At 41.1% G+C, this 24,095-nt stretch overlaps 1 protein-coding gene across 2 annotated transcripts in view; it reads right to left on the bottom strand.

Annotated features, from left to right (window-relative positions):
- Nucleotides 1-23,245, bottom strand: part of HBP1 (HMG-box transcription factor 1) — a 34,075-nt gene extending 10,830 nt beyond the window's left edge. Inside the window, exons 1-8 of one of the 2 annotated variants that reach the window (XM_079786048.1) lie at nucleotides 23,197-23,245; nucleotides 14,979-15,162; nucleotides 12,577-12,805; nucleotides 7,024-7,162; nucleotides 6,547-6,658; nucleotides 6,346-6,458; nucleotides 2,375-2,531; nucleotides 1,590-1,734 (exon numbers count right to left, since the gene is read on the bottom strand). In XM_079786048.1, the coding sequence (XP_079642174.1) occupies nucleotides 1,590-1,734; nucleotides 2,375-2,531; nucleotides 6,346-6,458; nucleotides 6,547-6,658; nucleotides 7,024-7,162; nucleotides 12,577-12,805; nucleotides 14,979-15,162; nucleotides 23,197-23,211 (1,094 nt within the window). In that variant the 5' untranslated portion in view covers nucleotides 23,212-23,245. Of the gene's footprint in view, nucleotides 1-1,589; nucleotides 1,735-2,374; nucleotides 2,532-6,345; nucleotides 6,459-6,546; nucleotides 6,659-7,023; nucleotides 7,163-12,576; nucleotides 12,806-14,978; nucleotides 15,163-23,040; nucleotides 23,170-23,196 lie in introns of those variants that run through there. The other variant, XM_079786049.1, reaches the window with a different exon arrangement.
- Nucleotides 23,246-24,095: the final 850 nt, after the last annotated feature.

Raw genomic sequence — 24,095 nt, 5'->3', positions numbered from 1 at the left:
CCTAAACTGTCTGTCAGACATCCCTCTTGCAATCCAGGACCACTGGCTCCTAACCGCTTGCCTGCCTTCTCACCCCTAACCATTCTGCCTGCCTGCCTGATTGCCCTAACCACTCTGCCTGCCTGATCGCCCCTAACCACTCCGCCTGCCTGCCTGATCGCCCCTAACCACTCTGCCTGCCTGCCTGATCGCCCCTAACCACCCCGCCTGCCTGCCTGATCGCCCCTAACCGCTTGCCTGCCTGCCTTCTCACCCCTAACCATTCTGCCTGCCTGCCTGCCTGATCGCCCTAACCACTCGCCTGCCTGCCTGATCGCCCCTAACCGCCTCTGCCTCAGCCTCCCCCACTGCGGCTTCGTTCAGAAGGTCGTTCGGCTGTCTAGTCTAATTAGCATATTACACTTTTATTATTATAGATAATATTATATAATAATACATAATATTTTGTTTTGCAGAAAGACTTAAAATAGCAGGCCTAATTGCTATCCTTTCAAAGATTTACTTAGAAGGTTGGCCCTTGATTAACCTGGATTTCGGGAAGGTTCCCATCATTCCCACAACTTAGAGGAGTGGCTCACTGTGTCTAAACTGTGTGCACAAACAATATGGTTCACCCCAAACACCTGCTTCCCTTTTGGAAGTTTGAAACTGTGGTATGTGCCATCCTGAGGCGGCCTACATTATCAGCTCCCAAATAGCCCTAGCTGGTTTGGCTCAGTGGATAGAGTGTTGGCCTGCGGACTGAAGGGTCCTGGGTTTGATTCAAGGGCACATGCCTGATGCCCAGTGTAGAGCATGCAGGAGGCAGTCAATCAATGATTCTCTCATGATTGATGTTTCTCTTTTTCTCTCCCTCTTCCTTCCTCTCTGAAAAAACAACAACAACAAATACCTGATGCCGAGGTCAGTGTTGCTAAGTGGTTAGAGCAGTGGTCAGCAAACTGAGGCTCGCGAGCCACATGCAGCTCGTGAGCCGCGGTTTGCCGCTCTGTTGACTAATGAGTTTGCTGACCACTGCCTTAGGGAAAAACACTTAAAAAACATTTTAATAATGTACTAATGTCTTTAACCTGAAGTCAAAACTTCTGGGTAAGGGTAATGCCTTACGCAGTGGTCGGCAAACTCATTAGTCAACAGAGCGGCAACCCGGGCATATGCCCTTGACCAGAATCGAACCCAGGATCTTTCAGTCTGCAGGCCAATGCTCGATCCACTGAAGCCAAATAAGCTAGGACTTCCTTATTCTTTTGATAAACAAATATATTTACCTTATATTTTATTATTACATTAAATTGAGTGAAATAAAATCTATAAGACAGCAGGCAGGAACTCTTGAGAATTCTCTACCTAATACCTCTAGATTTGATAATTAGGTTAAAGAAAGAATGAGTCTTAAAATCCCAGATATCTATCTACATACAAACTTTCTCTGGATACCTCCTGGGAGGTTGGACAATTGTCCTTTTAAAAGTTCTTTTAAAATTCTGAAAGCTTTAAAGATTTAACCTCTTAAATACTTGACTTAGCAATCATTAGGGAGGTTTAGGGTACACTTTTAACAGAAAAAAAGATAATTAGTGCAGTATTACCTTTTAAATGTATCAAAAACACCTGAATCATCAAAATTAATGGCATCGGGGTGTCCAGGAGGTAGACATACATCACCAATATGAATTTCACAACATGGAATGCCATGCTGTACCACAGTCAAACTTGGATAAAACGATGACCAACCTAAAGTTAAATCAAACAATAGTTGCATCAAGGATGGGGATTGACAGAAACCACCCAAATTATTTATTATAAGAGAGACATATCATTTCTGAGTCTTAAAAATTTAAGTCGAGATTTTTCAAATACAAGTAATTTATATTTGCCATAAAGTCAACTACAAGTATTTACTTTAAGCAATGCACTAACACTCCAAAATGTAGTTTAATTTAGCATTTTATTAATAGGTTCTATCAATCAGCATAAATGAAGATAAGTGAGACCATGAAATGCTCTTGAAGCATTATGTGTAACATGGTGGTATTGCAGTAAGGCTCTGAAGTGCTTTGGGTATACAGCGTATTACTAGGATTAGTAATCCTAAACCAAAATGCAATTACTAAAATACTCCATACTCCACACTATATACCAAGATATTCATGCTACATGAATTGAAGTTTTTGATAGCCACAGGAAGTAGAGCTCAGTCTGACTACCACTAAGACATTTAAGCATCATAAGGCATTTCCTAAGATAGTTTTATTTAGTTTGGAATTTTCCCTTCAAATTCTTTTTCTTAACTACCAAAGAATTATGCCACAAGACATATTATACATTTAAGATTTCTTTTAAAAGTTACTACAAATTCAAATTGAAGCCCTACCTTTATTTTTAACATAGAAAGGGTGGTCCAGCTTACACTCTACAGTTAGTAAGCCATCTTCTACTGTACCAGGATCAAAAGTTAACTTCAGTACAGACTCGCCAAATGATACACTTTCTTCATGTGATAACAGCTTCAGACCATCGGAACCATAGCCCTGAAAATACATGCATATATTAAATGAACTGGCAACATTCAATTTAACACATAGTGAAGTTCCTACTACAGTTAAGATTTTGTAGAAAAGGTAAAAATAAACAAAAAGGATCCCTGTCTTTATGGAGCTTTTGACCCAGTAGTGAACAAAGGCACATATATAAATCACTACAACATAAGGCAGAGTGGAATAAACATTTTAGTTCAAGTATAAATAATGCTAATACAATTTAATTAAATCCAAGAGAGAGAGAGAGAGAGAGAGAGAGAGAGAGAGAGAGAGAGAGAGAGAGAGATCAATCAGGGAGGCTTTCGATTCCCCTTTGAACTGGGATTTAAAACAAGAATGAAATTTAGAAAGGTAGAAGAACATGCCTTACACCAGGAATAGTTATAATAAACAACTGCTTTGGGTAGTGCTGAGTATTTTCTAAAAATATAAGATGAATTCAAAGTTGGGACAAGTACTGAAAAGGAGGAGCCAGACCAGTTAGTAAGTAAAGGGCCTTAGAGACAGGCAAAGTGCGCCAACTTTCCTTTGAGAGGGTATTGGGAAGTCAATAAAAGTATTTTTATTAATATGATTGTTCATTTTAAGATGATAAATGACTTCAGAATAAAAGTTACCTCTAATATTCAATTTATTTCAAAATATAACGAGAGAAGCCCATCAGTCTTGAATTGACAAGTACAGTAGTGGTAGAACCAGGCTAAATTTAAATTCAACAAATATTTATTAAGCATTTAGGACATGCCACGTACTAGACTGTGAAAATATAATCAACAACACACAATCCCTACCCGTAAATTCACAGAAAAACGAGAAAGACATGCCAACACCTAGCTATAATATCCAATTATTATTACATCTAGTGCATGAACAAAGTAAAGAATGGGGCCCAGCTGGTTTGGCTCAGTGGATAGAGTGTGGACCTACAGATTGAAGGGTCCCAGGTTCAATTCCAGTCAAGGGCACATGCCTGGGTTGCAGACTCAATCCCCAGTTGGGAGTGGGAGGGGGGGGGGGAGAGGACGTGCAGGAGGCAGCTGATCAATGATTCTCTCATCATTGATGTTTCTACCTCTCTCTCCTTTCCTCTCTGAACTCAATAAAAATATATTTAAAAACAAAACAAAGTAAAGAATGGGAGAGAAGGACGACTGTAAAAATCTTTAAGGAAATAGAACTGATAACTAAATATGAAGGGAGGAAAGGGAATAGCCAACATCCTGGTTTTGAATCTGGTAATCAGGGATAAGAATATCTTTAAAAGAACAGAGTTGAAAGTAGGCCAGGAATGGGAATTTAAAAAGGTGAATCCAGATTTGATTATACTAACAAGCCAAGTTTGAATAACTGACTGATATTCATGTACAAATAGGTCTAACATGCAGTTGGAAACATACAGGTAAAGGCTACAGACATGTATTTGCAAAAAACTGAATTACAGAATCTACTAATTCTTGGGGCTACAAAACTTTAAAACGAATCCAGTCCCATTTTACAGATCAGGAAGCCAGTGCCTACTAGGGTTAATTATTTGCCCCAGGTCACTCACAAAAATAGTTACTGGAAGAGCTGGAAAGGTAGCCCAGGTTTCCTACTCCAATTCCACAGTGCTTTCCACAGGCCACAAGGAGGTGACGCTGACATTATCAGCAAAGAAGAATTGATTTAAGAGAGTGAAATCGAAGAGAAACTTGCTTACATTCAACATTATGGGCAGACAAACCACCACTCAAAAATCAGGGCACTGCAGTGCCACACAAAACAAAACAATGTTAGGAACTCATCCACTCTGTCCGATGTTGAAGGGATGTCAAACAGAACAAGCAGAAGCCTCTCTAGTAATCAGAATCAAGCTAATAACCTCTGAAACTGCAGGAGAGTGGTACAGGCCAAAGTCAGACCACAACAAACCACTACAATGAAGAGGGGAGAACTGAAGGCAGCCGTGTGGGGACTAATTTTCTAAGAAACTCATCATCAGGGGATAACTAACAGGAATTTCAAAGAAGCACTTCATTCACATGCCCAATTTTTCTACCTACAGTGGAGATGGAGAAATTAAAGGTTTCAAAGACAAAGGTGTCAACAAATATTTATCTTATTGTTTTGCTTATCAACTTAGAAAATGCCAGTGTTTTTTTATTTTCAACTAGGTGACAAAAAATTTTAATTGAGAAAAAAATGTCTTTTCAACATATTATGCTGGGACATCCGTATATCTACATGCAAAAAAAAAAAAAAAAGGTTTGACTTTTGACCATTACCGAACACCATCTATACTCATAAAAGGGTAATATGATAATTAGACAGGGTGACTGGACATCTTCCGGACATCTGACTTCCTTCCGGACAAAGCCACGGTGGTGGGGGCCGAGGCAGAGGTGGTTAAGGGCGACCAGGCCACCTGGGGAGGGCAGTTGGGGGCCATCAGGCTGGCAGGGGAGTGGTTAGGCGGCGATCAGGCTGACAGGCAGGCAAGTAGTTAGGAGCCAGCAGTCCCAGATTGTGAGAGGGTGCAGGGGCTGGGCTGAGGGACCTCCCCCATGCACAAATTTCGTGCATCGGGCCTCTAGTATACATATATTATCAAAATAGATCAAAATCCTAAATGTCAGGTCTACAGCTATAAAAACTCTTAGGAGAAAACATAGGTGTATATCTTCATGACCCTGAATTAGGCAACAGTGTCCTATGTATGACACCTAAAGCACAAGTAACCAAAGAAACAAATAAATTACACTTCCTCAAAATAAAAGTGAAAATACAACCTATGAGTGGGAGAAAATATTTGCAAGTCTCCAATCTGATAAGGTATACTTTCCAGGACATCTGAAGGACACTAGTCTATACTAATAAAAGGGTAATATGCTAATTCGACCGGGAGACCTTCTGGACGTCCTTCCAGACAAAGCCATGGTGGCGGGGCCAAGGTAGAGGCGGTTAGAGGCGATCAGGCCAGGAGGAAAGGGCAGTTGGGGGCGATCAGGCTGGAGGGGGGCAGCTGGGGGTGAGCGGGCCGGCTGGGGGGGAGGGGCAGTTGGGGGCCATCGGTCCCCATTTAAAAGTAACAATATAATCAACTTTTAATTACCCATAGGAGAATTAACCACCTTGTAAGATTACCAAAGATAAAGTTTTGGTTTGTTTATTCATTTATTTATTTTTAATCCTTACCCAAGGATATATTTATTGATTTTAGAGGGAGGGGGTTGTCAGGAAACATAGATGTGAAAAAGAACATTGATTGACTGGATTGCCTTCCATAATGCCCCGACTGGGACCTGAACCTGCAACCTTTCGGTATACTAGACCACACTCCAACTGATTGAGCCACACTGGCCAGGGCTCATTTATCTGTTTTTGTTTTTTTAATATATACTTTTTTTATTTCAGAGAAGGGAAAGGGAATGGGAGTGAGAGACAGAAACATCAATGATGAGAGAGAATCATTGATCAGCTGCCTCCTGCACCTCCCACACTGGGGATCGAGTCCACAACCCAGGCATGTGCCCTGACTGGGAATGGAACCATGACCTCCTGGTTCATAGGTTGAAGCTCAACCACTGAGCCACGCCGGCTGGGCAGGGCTCATTTATTTTTAATGCCAGTTTGATTTTCCCATCTAAGAAAACATAATTACAAAGGTAAACCTAAAGCCTCTCCATCATAAGTAGTCACAAAACCACTACCTACAATTTAAGATCATTTAAATATGAAAGTAAATGAAGGATACGCCTGTAGAACAAGAATAAACATTATGTTTCATTTTGAAAGTTCTTTTTTTTTTTAGGAATTTTAAATCAACCTTGTGAGTGCCCATTTGGAGATCTTCCTCATTATCACAGCCTTCAGCTCTAGCAAAATCTTCAACATCCTGCCATTCCTTATTGCTTCCCTTATGAAAGCATAGTCGTGTGCCTAAAGTTTAAGTAAAAACAAGTATTAGTTATGTGATAGTATGCTACACAAGTAAGCTGTAAACAAATTCAAGTATTTTTTTTTTTACCTTTCAAAAAACAGTGCCAAGCAGTTGAAGGCCAGGAATTGCACCATCCCAAATCATCATCATCTGAGAGGGAGGACATGCAGAAAATGCCAGATTCTGACTCACTATTTGCCTGTGAAGAAAAACATTATAAACTGTTTATTTTTAAATGTACCTTATTACCATCTGTCTCTAGCTCAAGAGTTCAGGTTCTCTCCTGACTAGGGGATAGCTTAATCATTCTAAGCTTGGGGCAAAAATATACCTTTGAAAACTGAAGTTTTTGAAAGTTTTAGTTAATTATATATTCCCACTTGTAACAAACTTTCCTACCAATTAATAGAGCTGTACATAAAATCAAACCCAGATCACTAGAACAATGAGACATGCTATTTTCCATCTGTATGTGCTTCAAAAGACTTTTTTAGAGAGGGAAAGTTAATATATTATAACTGTTGTGCAAACTTTGTAAAAGTTTAATCTCATGAATAAACTCACCCTTTCATGTCTGACTGGTGTTTCCTCCTTCCAGTGGTGAGGGAAGGCTGGCTCGCTCTTAGAAGAAGAGGACACTGGTGGAGGGCGTGCATAGGAATGTAAACTTTTGCTAGTAGCTATGATGTGTACAGGAGATGATCTAAAATAAAGAAGCAGTTTTAACCATAAAGCATAGGTCCTTAAAGTCAATCTTTCCTTTTGATGAAAAAATTTTATATTCAAATTGCCAACATTAGTATATACACAAAACACTAGTAGAGACATCAAGATTACATTTATAGTAAACTAGAGGCCTGTTGCATGAAGATTCGTGCAACAGGCCTTCCTTCCCCCGGCTGCCGGCACCGGTTTTCCTCCGGCACTCAGGACCCGGGCCGCAGCAGAGCCAAACCTTCAGCCTTCAGGCTTGGCTCCAGCCACAGTGGAGCCTTCAGTCTTCGCTCCATGCCTGTGTATGCAAATTAACCCACCATCTTTGTTGGGTTAATTTGCATACTCACTCCTGATTGGCTGGTGGGCGTCACGGAGGTACAGTCAATTTGCATCTTTCTCTTTTATTAGTGTAGAATGTCCTTTAACTTGCTTACCCAAGCCCTCCTCACACATTTTAAACAGGTTTTTTTTTTCATATCTGACAATGTATTTTAAGTTCCAAATTGCCATTTCATTAATTTTGTATCAACAAGTACATATAAATGTGAACATTTTCATTCATGAATAATAACCCCTGTGCAGGGCGCCTTGTCCATTTCTTTCTTCTACTTTGATATAGTCAGTAAGTCTTAAAGTGAGTGAATCTATGCTTACCACTGAACTCTTTACCAATCACCTATCACTGGGCAGATACAATGAACCACCTTACCCTAAATGCTTAAACTTCTTGTAGCAGAAAGCAGCCTATTTGCAACTTCTTGTACGTGGACACTATTTTTTGTTTTCTAATACAATTTGTTAAAGAGCATCTACATATAAGGGCTAATTATTTTCCCACAGGATCACGTTTTAAAAAACAACCCCTTCCCCAGTTTTCCCCTCAAAAGTCTCTTTAACAGACACTGCTCCTTTTAGAGTACTTGCGCTCACAAGAACATACTAAAATCCTTTCCCCTAAAACAGATCAGCTATTCACAGGAAGGGTAACAGTAAGAAGCAAACCCATAAAGGATGACCAGTAATGTGTACATACTAACACAGGAGTTTGGAAAGCAGTAGAGAGGAAGACAAGGGGGTAGATCTGTCTGAAACTCCCAAATCAGAACAATTCTCTAAGATGCCAAATAGGGATTTGGTCCTTAACAGAAAAAAGTTAATGCATATCTATACTAACCCCCTTTTCAAAAAGGGGAGAAGGGACATCTTAGTTTCCAATTTGTCCCTTTCCCTGAGAAATTTTATTAGCCCTCCATTTTAATTTTATTCTCATTAACCTTTTTTCATTATACCTTTGCTGAAATTATCCTAATAAAAGAGTAATATGCAAATTAACCATCACTCCACTACACCTACAAGCCATGCCCATCAGCCAATCAGGAGTGAATATGCAAATAAACCCAACCAAGATGACTACGGCCACAGAGAGCAGAAGGGAGGCTTGGGTTTCCCCGGCAATGGAGGAAGCCAGCTTTCCGCCTGCCCTTGCCGGCCTAAGCCTCCACTCAAGGCTACAAAGTTTCAATGATAGAAGATACATAAATCCAAACAGAAATGGCGGCAGCCACGGAGCTGGAAAGAGCAGGAGGCTAGGGTTGCCCCTGGCGATAGAGGAAGCCAAGCTTTCCGCACACCCTGGCCGGCCCAGGCCTCCGATTAAGGCTTCAAAGTTGTAATTATAGAAGGTACATAAACCCCAACAGAAATGGCTGCCGCCACAGAGCAAGCAGAAGGCTTGGCTCCGCTCCAGGCTACAAAGTTTCAATTGTAGAAGATAAATAAACCCCAGATACCAGGGCCTCTGCTTGGGTCGCCAGGGGGCGTGGCCGGCCTGCAAACCACCACAGGCCCCTCGCCCAAGCCACCCCACGCCCCAAGGGAACCCCCACCCTGATCCGGGACACCCTTTAGGGCAAACCAGCTGGCCCCCACCCATGCACCAGGCCTCTATCCTATCTAATAAAAGAGTAATATGCAGATTGACCATCACTCCAACACACAAGATGGCTTCCCCCATGTGGACAAAGATCCTGCCCCCATGTGGACATAAGGTGGCCACCACTAGATGGCCAGCAGGGGAGGGCAGTTGGGAGGGAGCAGACCTGCAAGGGAGGGCAGTTGTGGGCGATCAGGCCAGCAGGGGAGGGACCAGGCCTGCAAGGGAGGGCAGTTGGGGGCGATCAAGCCTGCAGGTGAGGACAGTTAGGGGTGACCAAGCTGGCAGAGGAGGGAAGTTGAGGGCGACCAGGCCTGCAGGGAAGGGCAGTTGGGAGGGACCCAGGCCTACAGGGGAGAGCAGTTGCGGGGAACCAGGCCTGCAGGGGAGGGCAATTAGGGGTGATCAGGCCTGCAGGGGAGGGCTGTTAGGGGCAAACAGGCTGGCAGGAGAGCAGTTAGGCATCAATCAGGCTGGCAGGGGAGTGGTTAGGGGGTGATCAGACTGGCAGGCAGAGGTGGTTAGGGGCAATCAGGAAGGCAGGCAGGCGAGCAGTTGGGAGCCAGCAGTCCTGGATTGTGAGAGGGGCCTAAACGGGCAGTCGGACATCCCTCGAGGGGATCGGGCCTAAATGGGCAGTCGGACATCCCTGGTGGGATCGGGCCTAAACGGGCAGTCGGACATCCCTCGAGGGGTCCCAGATTGGAGAGGGTGCAGGCTGGGCTGAGGGACACCCCCCTGTGCACGAATTTCATGCACCGGGCCTCTAGTCTATACTAATAAAAGGGTAATATGCTAATTAGACCAGATAGACCAGACGTCTTCCGGATGTCCTTCTGGGCAAAGCCACGGTGGCGTGGGCCGAAGCAGAGGCGGTTAGGGATGATCAGGCCAGCAGGGGAGAGTGGTTAGGGTCGATCAGGCGGGCAGGGGAAAGCAGTTAGGAGCATCAGGCAGGCAGGCAGAGGGGTTAGGGGCAATCAAGTAGGCAGGCAGAGGCGGTTAGAGGCGATCAGGCTGAGGTGGTTAGGGGCGATCAGGCAGGCAGGCAGGTAAGCGGTTAGGAGCCAGTGGTCCTGGATTGCGAGAGGGATCCCAGATTGGAGAGGGTGCAGGCTGGGCTGAGGGACCTGCCCTCCTCCCTCCCCCGTTGTGCACGAATTTCGTGCACTGGACTTCTAGTTTTAAAATAAGGATCTATGAAACTATACTTTGCTTTCATGTTTATATCACTTATTAAATAAAAAACCCACCAATTTCTATGCATTTTATCATATTCTCTAATCAACTTTCTATTTCAAAATACAAACACTAAACGTTTCATCTTTGAAATTTCTTCCTTTTATTATACATTCCTTCCTTTTATTATACATTTAGAACTTTACAAAATATTAGAGAATGACCAAACTGCTAAAAATTCCTTCAGCCCATTCCTTCCTTCATCACTAATAAAATATAAGTTTAATCAATTCTTTTGTTTAACCACTTAAGTAATAATGCAGTGTTCTAAAATGTATAATGGCCTGGATGTTCTGTAAAAATTAACAGGCTAAACATGTCTAAAATTCTAATACCATTGGTCCCTTCATCCCTCTTTCTATCAGGAATAATATAAATTTTACCTGTCCTCAACCCCTTGATACTGTACAGTTACGACTTTAGACATCAAAAGCTCAATAACTAACATAGTTTAACACTCTACAAGAAGTTGCCACTATCTGTTAGAAGGCAGGCAAGACAGCAGAGCACAACTGTTGGTCTTGTTCCCTAGGAAGAAAGGAGGCATAGAAAATGATGCAGAGAATAAATTTACATCTTCAGGGAGATACTCCTTTACTTATGCTTTTATTTATATTGATTTCCTTCTGAAGGGTTTACTCAACTTTGAATGAACTATATTACTAATCTTCATGAATTTGTGGCGAAAAATGAAAAGTATTAGCTTTAAACAAGAAATAGGGGAAAAAGAAAGTCAAATGCTAAGTCAGGGTTTGTTTTTTAAATGTAAAAGAATTTTTTGCTTTTTGACTATTAAAATTATAATGAAAACTGAGACTATAAAAGAATACTCTAAAAGGCAAGTTTTCTTTCTTAAGGAAATTTTCATGGAGTTAAACCAAAGTTAAAATGAATTTACTCTAATCAAGACTAGCATCCTGCCGAAACCGGTTTGGCTCAGTGGATGGAGCGTCGGTCTGCGGACTGAAAGGTCCCAGGTTCAATTCCGGTCAAGGGCATGTATGTTGGTTGCGGGCACATCCCCGATGGGGGGGTGTGCAGGAGGCAGCTGATCGATGTTTCTCTCTCATCGATGTTTCTAGCTCTCTATCTCTCTCCCTTCCTCTCTGTAAAAAATCAATTAAAAAAAAAAGACTAGCATCCTGATATAGAAGAAAAGCAGCATAATTTAATGGGTTGTAAAATAAAACAGGTTTCACACCTATAAAGTTTATTCTTTAGCAATAATTATACTAACTTAAGAGCACTTACCAAAATTGAGTTATTTCAACATCACCTAATATGAACTGCAGTCTATCCACCCACATGAGTGCAAATTTGGGCATTTCTCCCCTCTATAATCTATCTTATTGTCTGTCTCTTTTTACATAGATAATTTTACGATTTTAGGGATAATTAATAAAATATTATCCACTTAGGCCTCTAGATGTAGGAATATTGCTTGAAAGCTTCCATAATTTCATAGCACAACTCATTTTCTTAAATCCTAGTCTGGGTATATGAAACAGTGGTTTTCACCAATTGGGAGCCCACTTTTATAAGTTGAAGATTTTAAGATTAGCTAGTTTTATTATTAGAAAACAGATAAATCACATAAGGCCACATACCCTGGAAGAAAATAAACGTCAACAAAAAAGGAACTGACCTCAAGGTTGATAAAAAGCTTTAAAATATAATCCTATATAATAAAAGCCTAATATACAAATTGTCCCCTCAACTGGGAGTTCGACCAGGAGGCAGGGCTGGCTGGCCAACCGCCCGCAGCCCCTCCCCTCAGCTGGCCCCGGCCTGATTGGCCCCGATCAGGGTGGGCCGGCTAGACCCCACCCATGCAAGAATTCATGCACCGGGCCTCTAGTATTTATTATAATTATGGTTCTTTGGACAACTACAATTTTCATTCCAATAAGTAGAAATATAGCATAATAAAAGTACTTCTTGGTCTGATTTATTTTCTAGTGACTTTAAAATACTTGCAAATATTCTTCACTCTGCTGTTTTCATATCACTTTTATCTAATTCTCAGAATGTAAAATCTTATTATTGAGTAAAATAGCTCTTTGATCTTTATAAGACAAGAAGCTTAATTCTAATGACTTTACTTAAATCCTAATTTAAGCAAACCATTCATTAAATGATTAATAGCATTACTTTTAAAACTAGAAAAAAATAATTAATAGCCACATTTGTAATGATAGAAGTTTACAATACAAATACAGCATTCTTACCTGTTGTAAAATGAGCACTGCATAAGTGGACTTTGTGGACTGGTGGCGATATTTGCTAATTCTGTTAGCCAATCCACCTCATTTTCACGGTAAGTACTTTCTGATATGTCTGAGGTATTTTGGTTCCAAGATGGTCTTGGATATTCTTGATGTGAAACATCTGAATTTAGCTGGTATATGGCAGATTGGGTAGGATCACTTTGAACAGCCTGAAGTTCAGGAAGGTCATCTGCAAACACACAATCAAAATTATAAAAAGGAAATTACTAATACCGGGCAATACTATAGTTACAGTTGGAAGAGAAGTCCTCAATTTAACTTACTAATTTTGTGAGGGAAAGTATAAGTTCAAAATGTGTTTTTTTGTATAAAACAAGTTTCAATTTTTAAAAATGTACATTAAGGGTTAACAGAGCTTAATAGAAAAGTGAATCCAATGAATGTCAATGTAATAACTTCACTACCTGAACCATGTAATTACAACTGTTCATAGACTGGAAAAATAAGGTTTATGCGGAAATCCTGATTTTTCCCCTCAATTTTTTATACTTCACTGAGGAGTAATCTACATTCTATTGACACATTTTTATATGAACACATTGAGGAAAAAGGCATTTTATGTGTGTATATATGTACTTACTGTTCACATACTTTTATTAACCTGTTATACAAGATTACTGCAATAGTGAAAATAATTTTTAAAGACAAAAATCATATAAATTTTTAGGTACTACTTACTTAATTTTATATAGGCCAAATTATTATTATTTTTTTTACTGAGCAATTCTGAACTCAGTAATACTTATTGGTTATTTTTCCTGTAACTGTGTTCCCCAAAGGTACTTCATGATACTTTCACTCCCTAAGAAAGAAGACTAGAAATACTACCTAAGTAATATTCATGTACACACCAAGGCTATGAACATTATAAGAAATTCTAAAAAGATGTAATTCTAAAATATTCAGTAAAAAATGTATTATATGGAGGAAAAAGCACCGTGCAGGCCTTAAAAAGTCTCTATTAAATACACACCTACACACTACATAGATCTATTGGTTCCCTTCAACATATGTCATGAAACTCTTCTAGTCTTGGAAGTTTTCCTAAACTGTCACTATAAATGTTTCTACACATAGCTCCTATCCAGGCAAATACCCCAGATAGTCTACTAAAACAGAAATAACTTTAGAAGCAGCCAAAATATCATATCAATTTGAGATAACCCCACCCTATAATTCTCATTCTGGTATAGCCACTTCCCTTCCCTCATAGCCAACATCCTTCTTTGACCATCACTTCTTACTATATAAGAGTTAATTTCTGCCCTGGACAGTGTTCTCAGTGGTTAGAGCATCGGTCCACACACTGAAGGGTCGCAGGTATTATTCCTGGACAGGGCACATGCCCAGATTGCAGGCTCGATCCCCAGTAGGGGATATGCAGGAGGCAGCCGATTGATGTTTCCTTTCACATCGATTTTTCTGTCTTTCTCACTCTCCCTTTCTCTCTCTCTAAAAATAAATTTAAAATCTTTAAATAATAAAATGTGATGGTGGAGAATTCAATTACCTGATTATAATAGTCTTTGCTCAAAAGTAACCACTACTCAAATAACATTAGCAAATTCTTGGTATTCAAACTGGTTATGTCCCAAGACCTTCAGAATCTCCAAATTCCCACACAGCATTCCAGCATATAATCTCCTCTATTTCATCTTTTGTAAAATGAGAATAATCACATCTTCTTGAGGTTTTTGTGAATATTAAGGAAAACTACATATTAAATGGGGACAAAGCCAAGCTGAAAAGCTGGGCAGCAAGCCAAGGTTACTCATTAACTGTTTACTCTTCAACACTTCAAAACAATATAATTCAAAATCATACCTCAACAAACCTACACATTTCTACACGTCACATACATTTCAATAGCTCAGCAGTACTGAAAACCACAAATGTCAGACCCTTAAGCTTCAAGGATCCTCTGTGATGTCCCCATCATACTAATAATCCAGCCATGAAGAGTGGCCAAGCATAATTTACTGAGCTCATTGGGATGTTTTAAAATACCTTTTGAAAAGCCACAGAGCAGAGTTTTCCTAAGGTGTTTAATAGCCCAATCTTTATCCACAAAGCAAGGCAGGATAGTATAGTAATTTGTAAATTAGTCTCTATGATAACCATAAATAGCTCAAATTTATGTTCATTTTAAGTAATATTTTTAAGCAATATTACTTAAAAATGACTTAGGAGTGACTTAGGTAGGTCACTCTTTCAATAATAAGTGAACACTGAAAACTAATGTACAAAATTTCACATACTTTTTAGCAGTTCCAGGTAGATTAAAACATGAAAATTAATCTAAATTTCAGTGATATCCCTAAAAACTTTTTAATTTTGTTTACCAAGCTCCATGTGCTCATCACAGGAGTTATAGCCGGGTGAGGATGGCAAATTTTCTTTACACTGCAGCAACTCCAATGAGTCATTCATTCCTGAAGCTCTCTTATCCATTACCAACAGGAGTTTCTGTACTGCATTAGGCATCTGATTTGTCTTCACTTCCCACACCATGTTATGGTGCTCCGACTTCAAAATAAAAATAATGCAAGGAAAAAATGTCAAATCATGTGATATGGAAATTACATAGTAGAAAATCAGAGACATGACATGTTGTATCTTTAACTTAATCTATACATTGCTATTTGTATCACTATCAAATCGTTTAGACCAACATGACCGCATATCTTGCCATACATCCATATATTAGCACTAAATTATACCCAAATCTCAAAGGATTAATAACATATTAAATGTATAAAAGTCCTTTCTTCCAAAGAATAAAAGCAGTTTTTATATCAAGTATCTCTTTCAGACACCAATATTGAGACCAACAAAGCCTTTATAAACTTGTATCTTCAAATGTAAAATAAAATTAACACACTTCCCTCTGTTAAATTCAAAAAGACTAAAAGAACTTTTATTTTAAAGATTCTATTTTAATTTCTCTATTTACCGTATTCATTATTTTTTCGCATCTTCTAAAAGTAAACAAGTTTAACATAAAATTATATTGTCTAAAGAGCATTTAAGGTGTATTTCTTAAAATGGCCATATATTGTAAGTCTCATAAAAAATGTTCTTGCCCTTGGACTGAAGGGTCCCCAGGTTCTATTCCAGTCAAGGGCATGTACAGGAGAGGCAACCAATCAATGTCTCTCTCTCACATCAATATTTCTCTGTCTCTCCCCCTCCCTTCCACTCTCTTTAAAAAAATGAATGAAAAAATATCCTCAGTGAGAATTAAACAAACAAACAAGTTCTTATGTCTTCTTAATGTGAATTTGGGACCTAGCCATAATAAAAGATACCTGTCCTTCTGAATAGGCTATTATTTCTAAAAAAAAATGAATGCTAATCATGTCAGATTTAGGTAAATTCATAGTAAATCTACCTTTATCTCAAGGCCACAAAGTTATTACAAGAAAGAAAATAATATAGGATAACACACCTAAATAATTTCTCAAGGAAGTCCACCAACTACATTTTGTTATGAAAGTAACCTTTGGACATGATCAAATTAGTTATTTAAGATGAGTGACAGTAGCAGGAAGATTTCCTGATTTCTCAGGCTCTACTCCAAATCATTTCTTTAAAAAAGTTCTGAACTAATAACAAATACGCAAAAAAAATTTTTTCCTCAAAATAAATTTTAAAAAATTGCTGTTAAAAGTACCCCAGGTCAGCTAATCAAAAAATGCAGTGAAAAGATGTTAAATGTTTAACATTTATATCAGAGTTTTCTAAGTCATGACATACTCACCAAAAATCACTGGCAATACTGACAAGTATTTTCTACAAAGACTTTTTCATAATCTTTTAAATTATGAAATATGTTTTTCTGACTATATACAAAAATTTAAAAGCATTTTTTAAAGTAAAATTAGTTCCAATTCCACAAACCAGATTTAGATACTGTTAAAATGTTGGTGTATTATCTGACATATCTTTTACAAGCAGAGACCCAAGATCAAATATTTCTTCATATACCTTTTCCTTAACACAAGTTCATAAGCATTTTCCTGTGTCATCTACTTTTTTCAAACACCTATTTTTAAAAAAATAACATACATCATTCACCATGTACCAAAATTAACTTATTCCTCCTATTACTGAACATGTTGTTCCCAATTTCTTCACTCTTCTAAATAACATTGTATTTACATTTTTTTAAGTTTTTGCTTATATCTGCTTATTTCTTTAGATTCCTATATTGGTGGCTGGCAACTAAAAATCTTCCTAAGGTTATTGACATATATAACCAAACTTCATAATTGCCTTTATTTTCTAATATGCTATTTTGGATGCTTTCTGCCTGCAAGCCTCACAAATGACCCATATCCTGGGCATTGCTTTAGAGCCTTACTCAATACCAACTGTCTGATGTACTATGGAGTAGTGAAAAGGGCACTGGGTTAGGTGTAAGAAAACACGGGTTTTGATTCCAGCTTGAGCACTTGCTAAATATGACCTGATTGAGCTTCTCAATAACTCAATGTAAAATAGGGTTAATGAGACCTGCCCAACTTTCCCCTTAAAGTATTTGTAAGGATGAACTGAAACAAATCGAGTGAAAATAAAGTGAAATGACTTCCTTCTTTGGACATGATCAAATTAGTTATTTAAGATGAGTGACAGTAGCAGGAAGATTTCCAAGATTGACAGCTGCAGGAGGCAGCCAATCAATGATTCTCTCTCATTACTAATGCTTCTCTCTCTCTCTCCCCCTCTCCCTTCTTTTCTGATATCAATAAAAGTATTTTTTAAAAGGTAATTGGTAATATCAGTAGATTCCTTACTTAGTAATGCCTAAGGCCTGAGAGGAACTAATCATTCTATGAGTTCTTTACATACATACAGTCAGCCCCACCTTTGATCTTAAACTTGAAATTTTTCTCTTTTTACCTGTATAATGAAATTCGGATGTTGTCCTACACATATATATCTCCTTAGAGCTATCCTTAACTGTAGGAAACAGTGCTGTTCTTGGAGTCCACAGAAGCAGTGTTGCAGTTTGTCTGCCTTCCCCCTCGCTCTGCAGAGCTGATTTTCTCATTCTTCCCAGCTAGATTTTCTCCTATCTGCAGGTCCTGCAGTGTCCACCATTCACCATGTACATACAATACATCAATACTACCTCCTTGCAACTATCATTTCTTCAGCACCCAGCCTTAGTTATCTACCAATATCCCATCACAATATTCTTTGAAGTTGAAAAAAAAATTTAATTTCAAAACAGAGCTACCTACAAATAATAAAAGGGACCAAATAAATACTTGCGGAACTTGAGTTCTATGTGTTTGTACCTCATGGTTACTGGCTATGAAAAGCTGATCTTGAATAATGGAGGTTTTGCTACCGTAAACCTCCTGTATAGTAACTGGGAGCCTAGACTTAATCAATAGACTTGAGTTTCACTCTTTTAGGCTTTGTCACCTTAGGTAGGTCACTTAACCTTGGATTTGCAGTACCTCTACTTCTCTCACAGGCCTAGTGTGATAAATACATGAACGCAAATGTAAGTTTTTGGCTTTCGTTATTTTTGTCAAACTATTTGGGGAAAACAGGCCCTTGAAACAGTAAAGGAATATCCAGAGTCCATACTCAAAAATACTCCCTCACATACATTGTACCAATTAGATATTCATTCTGATTAACAAGCTCCTCTTTCAAATACTTCCTGGTAGAGCTAGTCCTATTGTTCATTCATACTTTTGCATACTCTTTAGTATTATAGGATTCACATGTCATCTCTTCATTAGATCACTGATTCTCAAAAGGGAAGAGTAAAGCTCTCCAGCAGCTGTACTTTGAAATGTCATTTTCAGTATTACAAATTTTTACTGGGTGGGATTGGGAAGACCCTACTGTTTTTGTTTTCAGAAGTACATATCCACAAAATCTTAGGTAAGAGGCAAGGAAAGGAGGACTAGATAATCAAGTCTAGCCCACCTGGCGTGGCTCAGTGGCTGAGTGTTGATCTACGAACCAGATTATGGTTCGATTCCCGGTCAGGGCATATGCCCAGGTTGCGGGCTCGATCCCCAGTAGAGGGCATGCAGGAGGCTGCCTTCTCATCAAGGATTCTTTCATCATTGATGTTTTTCTCTCTATCCCTCTCCCTTCCTCTTTGAAATCAATTTTTTAAAAATGAAATAACTAAGTCTCAGTAAATGAAAAAGAAGGGAATAAGTTTTACCAAATGCCTACCTACTCCCTACAGAGCATTTCCACAGTTTATCTGATCTAATATAGACTGACTAAATGAGACCATATTCTTTTTTAAAAGAAATGAGAAAAAATGACAAAAGATATAGACGAACACAAGTTGGACTGCTACTTTCAAGTGCCTATTCTTCCCTGAATCCTTACCTTTCCATCCTTACTATGGATTTCACAGAAAGGAGCTCCTATATGCCCTCCCTTAATCCTGAAGAACTCTATACCAAACTCAAATTGTTTGGAGCAAAGGGTGAAGAGAAGGTAATTTGCAATGAATTTATATCACTAACATGAGAACTGAGGTATTTGAAGTGAATTGCATAACTTCAAGCTAAAATGATCCTCCAACCCTGCAGGTGTGGCTCAGTGCTTGAGGTCAGGGTTTGATTCCTCGTCAGGGCACATGCATAGGTTCCAGCCTCAATCCCCACTAGGGAGCATGAAGGAGGCAGCCCATCAATGATCTTCTCACCATTGATGTTTCTTTCCCTTCCTCTCTTTGAAATCAATAAAAATATAAATAAAATGAGCCTCCATAACAAACTATATTTTGAGGTACAAAAATAAATAAAATGAGCCTCCATAACAAACTATATTAAGTGCAACTTTCCACACCAAAAATAGTTGGAGGCCTTAATGCAGTTCTTCTAGAATATCTTCCATAAACTTTAAACAAAAGATTTCAAAGAAATGTTTCTACAACTTGTTTGCCATTGTGCTAAGGAAAGAAAGGGGGGACCATAACCCAACAGTGGGTAAAATATACTACTACAGAATATCACTTACTACCTATATGACTGAAGAATTGAACCTCTATGCCTCAGTTTTCTTATTTGTAAACTAGAGGCCCGGTGCACGGATTCATGCACTGGGGGGGCGTGGCCTGTGGGGACCAGCCGCTGTGGGAGCGCTGCTCAGCCAAGCGACTGTAGACCCGCCCTCTGAGCAGCTGCTGAACGAGGAAATTAGTCTGAGCTGATATTTCGGGGTAATGTCTTAGGTAAAGGTGTGTTCTGTGTCCTGGAGGAACCTGGCCGAGAGCTTTGTACCCCAAAGGCACTTGGTGAATGTCCTTGATATGTGATGCCAGGTTGGTGACACCATTGGGGATGTTCAGGGCAGCTGTGCTCCAGGATCCTCAGCCATCAGTACAGCCTCCCAGGGGGTCCACAGTCACATCCCCTCTTGCCACCCACTTATGCCAGTTCCCCGCGCTCTTTCTAGGAGCAGCGGTTGCCAACCAAGTGGTCTGCAGACCACTGGTGGTCCGTGAGGTCCAAAAGGTTGGCGACCGCTGTTCTAGAACACACCTTAGAGGGCCTGCATCAGCTGGTGGGTTCAGGCCAGAGTCTGGATTGTCTCAGGTATGTGATAGGTGCAGAGACTCAGCCTCACCCTGGGCCTGCTAGCGGCTGCTCCTGCTGTGGGAGCACCGCTCATCCCAGTCAGCCAAGCGGCACTCCCACTGTGGGAGCACACTGACCACCACGGGGCAGCTCCTGCTTTGAGCGTCTGCCCCCTGGTGGTCAGTGTGCATCACAGTGACTGGTCGACCGGTCGTTCTGGTAGTTCCACCATTAGGTCACTGGGCTTTTATATATATAGTAGATAGATGGGACCAGTACCTGTCTGCCTATTATAATTACTGTAGGTATAAAAGATCCCATATGCACTCTTGTACCTCATCGGTCACTGATAACCAGACTGACTCCTGCCCTTTGCTGGACAGTACCAAATGACATCTATACAAATTCTTATGAATTCTGAGCTGATCTGACATGAAATGCTGATATTGGTGAAGATAACAGAAAACCATAATACACCACTACAAGAAGCCACACACAAACCTGTTTAAAAGAGGACTGTCAATTGAAATAAAAATTTCATATTTGAAACTTGTTTTCCTAAACTTGATTGTAACCTTAAAACATTTTACATTACCTGTAACAACTTGTGAAAGAATATTTTAAGGTATCTGTCAGCTTTAAAATTTTTAAATTTATTGTGATTTATATTTTCATTCTACATAAATATTTACTTTCATACTTAAAATACATGCAAAATACATCTCATTAACATGGTAGTATCTTATAATTTATGACAGGAAAAAAACATACTGATATCTTTATTTCAAACAGAAATAGATATAAGACACCAGCTTGCAATTCTCCCCTCCAGGAAATCTTCAGTGCCTAGCAGTTTATTCATTCATTAAGCCCAACCTATATCTGCCTCCTCTACTGAGCACTTGGACAGTGACAAGAGTCCAAAGAAATGAAAATACAGTGGAGGAGACCATTCTTTAAAGTGAAAGTACCATGTTTGAAGTCTGAGAGGTAGGCAACTGTGAAGCATGGAAGATTATGGAGACATGTGCAGGGAAATCCCAGCAGAAGGTAACCTTTTAATGTATGTAGAAATGAACAAAGTCTGAGAAGTGAACAAAGGGGAAGAAGGATTTTCCAGGCAGAAAGAAAAGGTAATGGGCATGGACTAGAAAGTGAAATCAAATTTTCATTCTATAAAATGTATTAGTCAAGTTAGAATAAACAGCAATATTTTGCTGTGAAGTGGCTTCCTCAAAAGTATAAAGTACCTCAAAACTGGAGTGGATTTAATTCTTTTGAATATAACTCAAATTTCCTTAAAACGTGCCAAATATTGCCAACCCAGCAATAACTGGGTAGTTTACTCAAGGAAACTGAACAGAAGATCCTAACACTTTTGTTTTTTTTGAGCATCAACATTTTATTTATTTTTTTAACCTTATTTTTATTGTTGGCACTATTACTGTGTCCCCATCCTCCCCTCACTTTGCCCTCCTCCACCCCAAGCCCCCGGCACCCCCCCTTCCCTCAGGCCATATGTCCTTTGGCTAATCCCTTCACCACTCTTGGTTAGAGAAGTAAAACAAAATAGGAAGAAAAAAAAAAAAGGCAAAGACCAAAAGTTCTAGGAATACATTACAAATGTAAATTATTAATAAAGAATAGAAAGGTATTCACAATGTTAAAATTATCCTAATTCTCAGAAGTTAACTTTAATTTCAAAACCAGTTTGGAGTCAACTGTTACAGCTTACTTAGATGGCACTTCGTTGGCATTATTGGCAGGACACTAACAATTACTCCTAGTATACACAGCTCCCCCCCCCCTCTGTTTTTTTACCCATCAGTGGCACCCCCAGCTAAAAACTCTTTGAGTACTGCCCTGCTGTCAGCGCTCCTTTTAAAAACGATCCTTCCTGAAAACTTCCGAAGAATGAATTCTAAATACGCATTATATAATGCACAGAAGCGAGTGAAATCCCCTCGAGTCAGACAGCAATGCAGCGTTGAAACAAGTTACAAAAACCGGGCCCCCACGGTCGACTTGGCCAGGATTCTTTTTTGTTGTTTTAATCGGCCCGGGGCAGCAGCATAGGCTGGGAGGCGGAGACTGGAGTCGCCTGCCAAGTCTCGGTACTCGGTCACACAGAGGCAGCGCCCGCAGGTTCACGCCAAGTCCATCCCCCACCCTCTTTCGCCATTCATCGCGTTCCCCTCCCCTCCCCCATCATGTGACCGCAGCCAGGACGAGAGGCTTGTTTTTCCCCTCCGCTCTGCCCCAACGCGCAGGCGCCTCGGAGCCCATTCATTCGAACTGCGTAACAATGAGCCCGGGGGCCCAGCGGCTCCGCGAGCTCCCCAGCTCGGATCGCGCTGCCACCGCCCCCGAAGGGGGCTGCGCCTCACTGGGGTCCCCCATCCCCGGCCGGTCCCCACCACGGGCCAACCCCCGACCCTCCGCCCACACTCGGGGAGTTGAAGTCAAACTTTCCTGAGCAGCCCCTGCGCCGCGTCGGCCGGTTCACCGGCCCAGGTCCGCCCCATCTCCGCACCAGGTCGGGCCACCCACAGCGCTACCTGGCTCGGAGCAAAGTCCTCACCTCCTCTTCCCCGCCCCCGCCCCCGCCCCCGAGACCCCCCGAGCCGCGCCGCCGCGAAGCCCAGGTGAGCTCGCGGGGGACGCGGGTCCCGTGGGTTTTTAACGGGCAGTTAACTGGATGGTTAATTGTCTCCTCCGTGAGGGCAGCCTCTCGAAGTCAAGGAACACGGACCCGAGCGCTCCCGGCCGGCCGTTCCCCTCGGGATCCTGCCCCTCCCTTCCCCACCCCCACCCTTTCCCGAAGTGAAAGACAACAAACCCGCCGCGGAGTGCGGGCAGCCCGGGCAGGGCGGTCCTGGCCGCGACAACACCAGCAGCAGCTCGCGTGACCCCTCTCCAACTGACGCCTGCCTCCCGGCGTACATTACTGCTCCCGCCACCGCTCTTACTCCTCAACCGAAACTTTCCTACTTACCAAACCCGTCGCCATTACCAAGTCTTTCAAGCTTCGTCTTCCCCCTCCCCTCAACCCCCTGGGGGTTGAGCCTCCGCCCAGCTCTTTCGCCCTCTTACTGGTCTGCAGAACTGCCGTTCAATCTTTCCCCTTTCCCATTGGGTGATACCTTGGCCTGTCTCGGGGGGCGGGCTTGTATTGACTTTTGTGTTGTGTTTACTGGAGGAAACGGCACGTCAGTCACTAGAATGAGCGCTTCGGATTGGATTGCTGCTGAGACTCCGGGGACCAACGCCAAACTTTGCACCCGAAAGGGATTTTGGGTTTGTAGTCTCAGCCTTGGCTTCGTACCTCTGGGAAACAGCACGCCGGAGGAACCGGTTGGACTACATATCCCAGAGGTGCGTGTACAGCGCAGTCTTGATAGTAAACAAGAGTCATAGGGACACGTGTATCAGCTGGTTTGTTTTGGTGTCTGGGACAAAAGGGAGGAGGCGGAGGAAGGGAGTGTTTTAAAGGTTTGGCCCCTTCTCTTTCTCGGGTCCTGTCCTAGCACTCAGAAGGGCTCTAGCCTCTCGCAGCACCCGTTCCCGGCCGTAAACAGCCAAAGTGTCTCCTTGCTCAGAGTTTGGCAGCTGGCCAAGGTATTGTTTCAGTGCTAGGGGAAGGAGATGACTACACACCAGCGGAAGCAGTGCAGCCTCAGGAGGGACCTAGTCACCCACAAATCTCGGTCCCAGTCAAAATGAGGACTATAAAGGTGGTGCTAGGCTCCCGTGGAAAAAAAACAAACTAGATTTTCTTTATTCTGAGCCTTTCTTCATCACTCCCAAGACAGTAACTTAAGATTTCTTTGCCAACTCAGTAGTAGTACACCCAAGGTTTGTTGCGGCTATATGCCAGGCACTGAGAGACTTGGG

This window comes from Cnephaeus nilssonii (assembly GCF_951640355.1).
Source record: "Cnephaeus nilssonii genome assembly, chromosome: 12".
NCBI lineage: Eukaryota > Metazoa > Chordata > Mammalia > Chiroptera > Vespertilionidae > Cnephaeus > Cnephaeus nilssonii.
The sequence above is the reverse complement of the archived record's forward strand: the minus strand, read 5'-3'. Positions and strand labels throughout refer to the sequence as shown.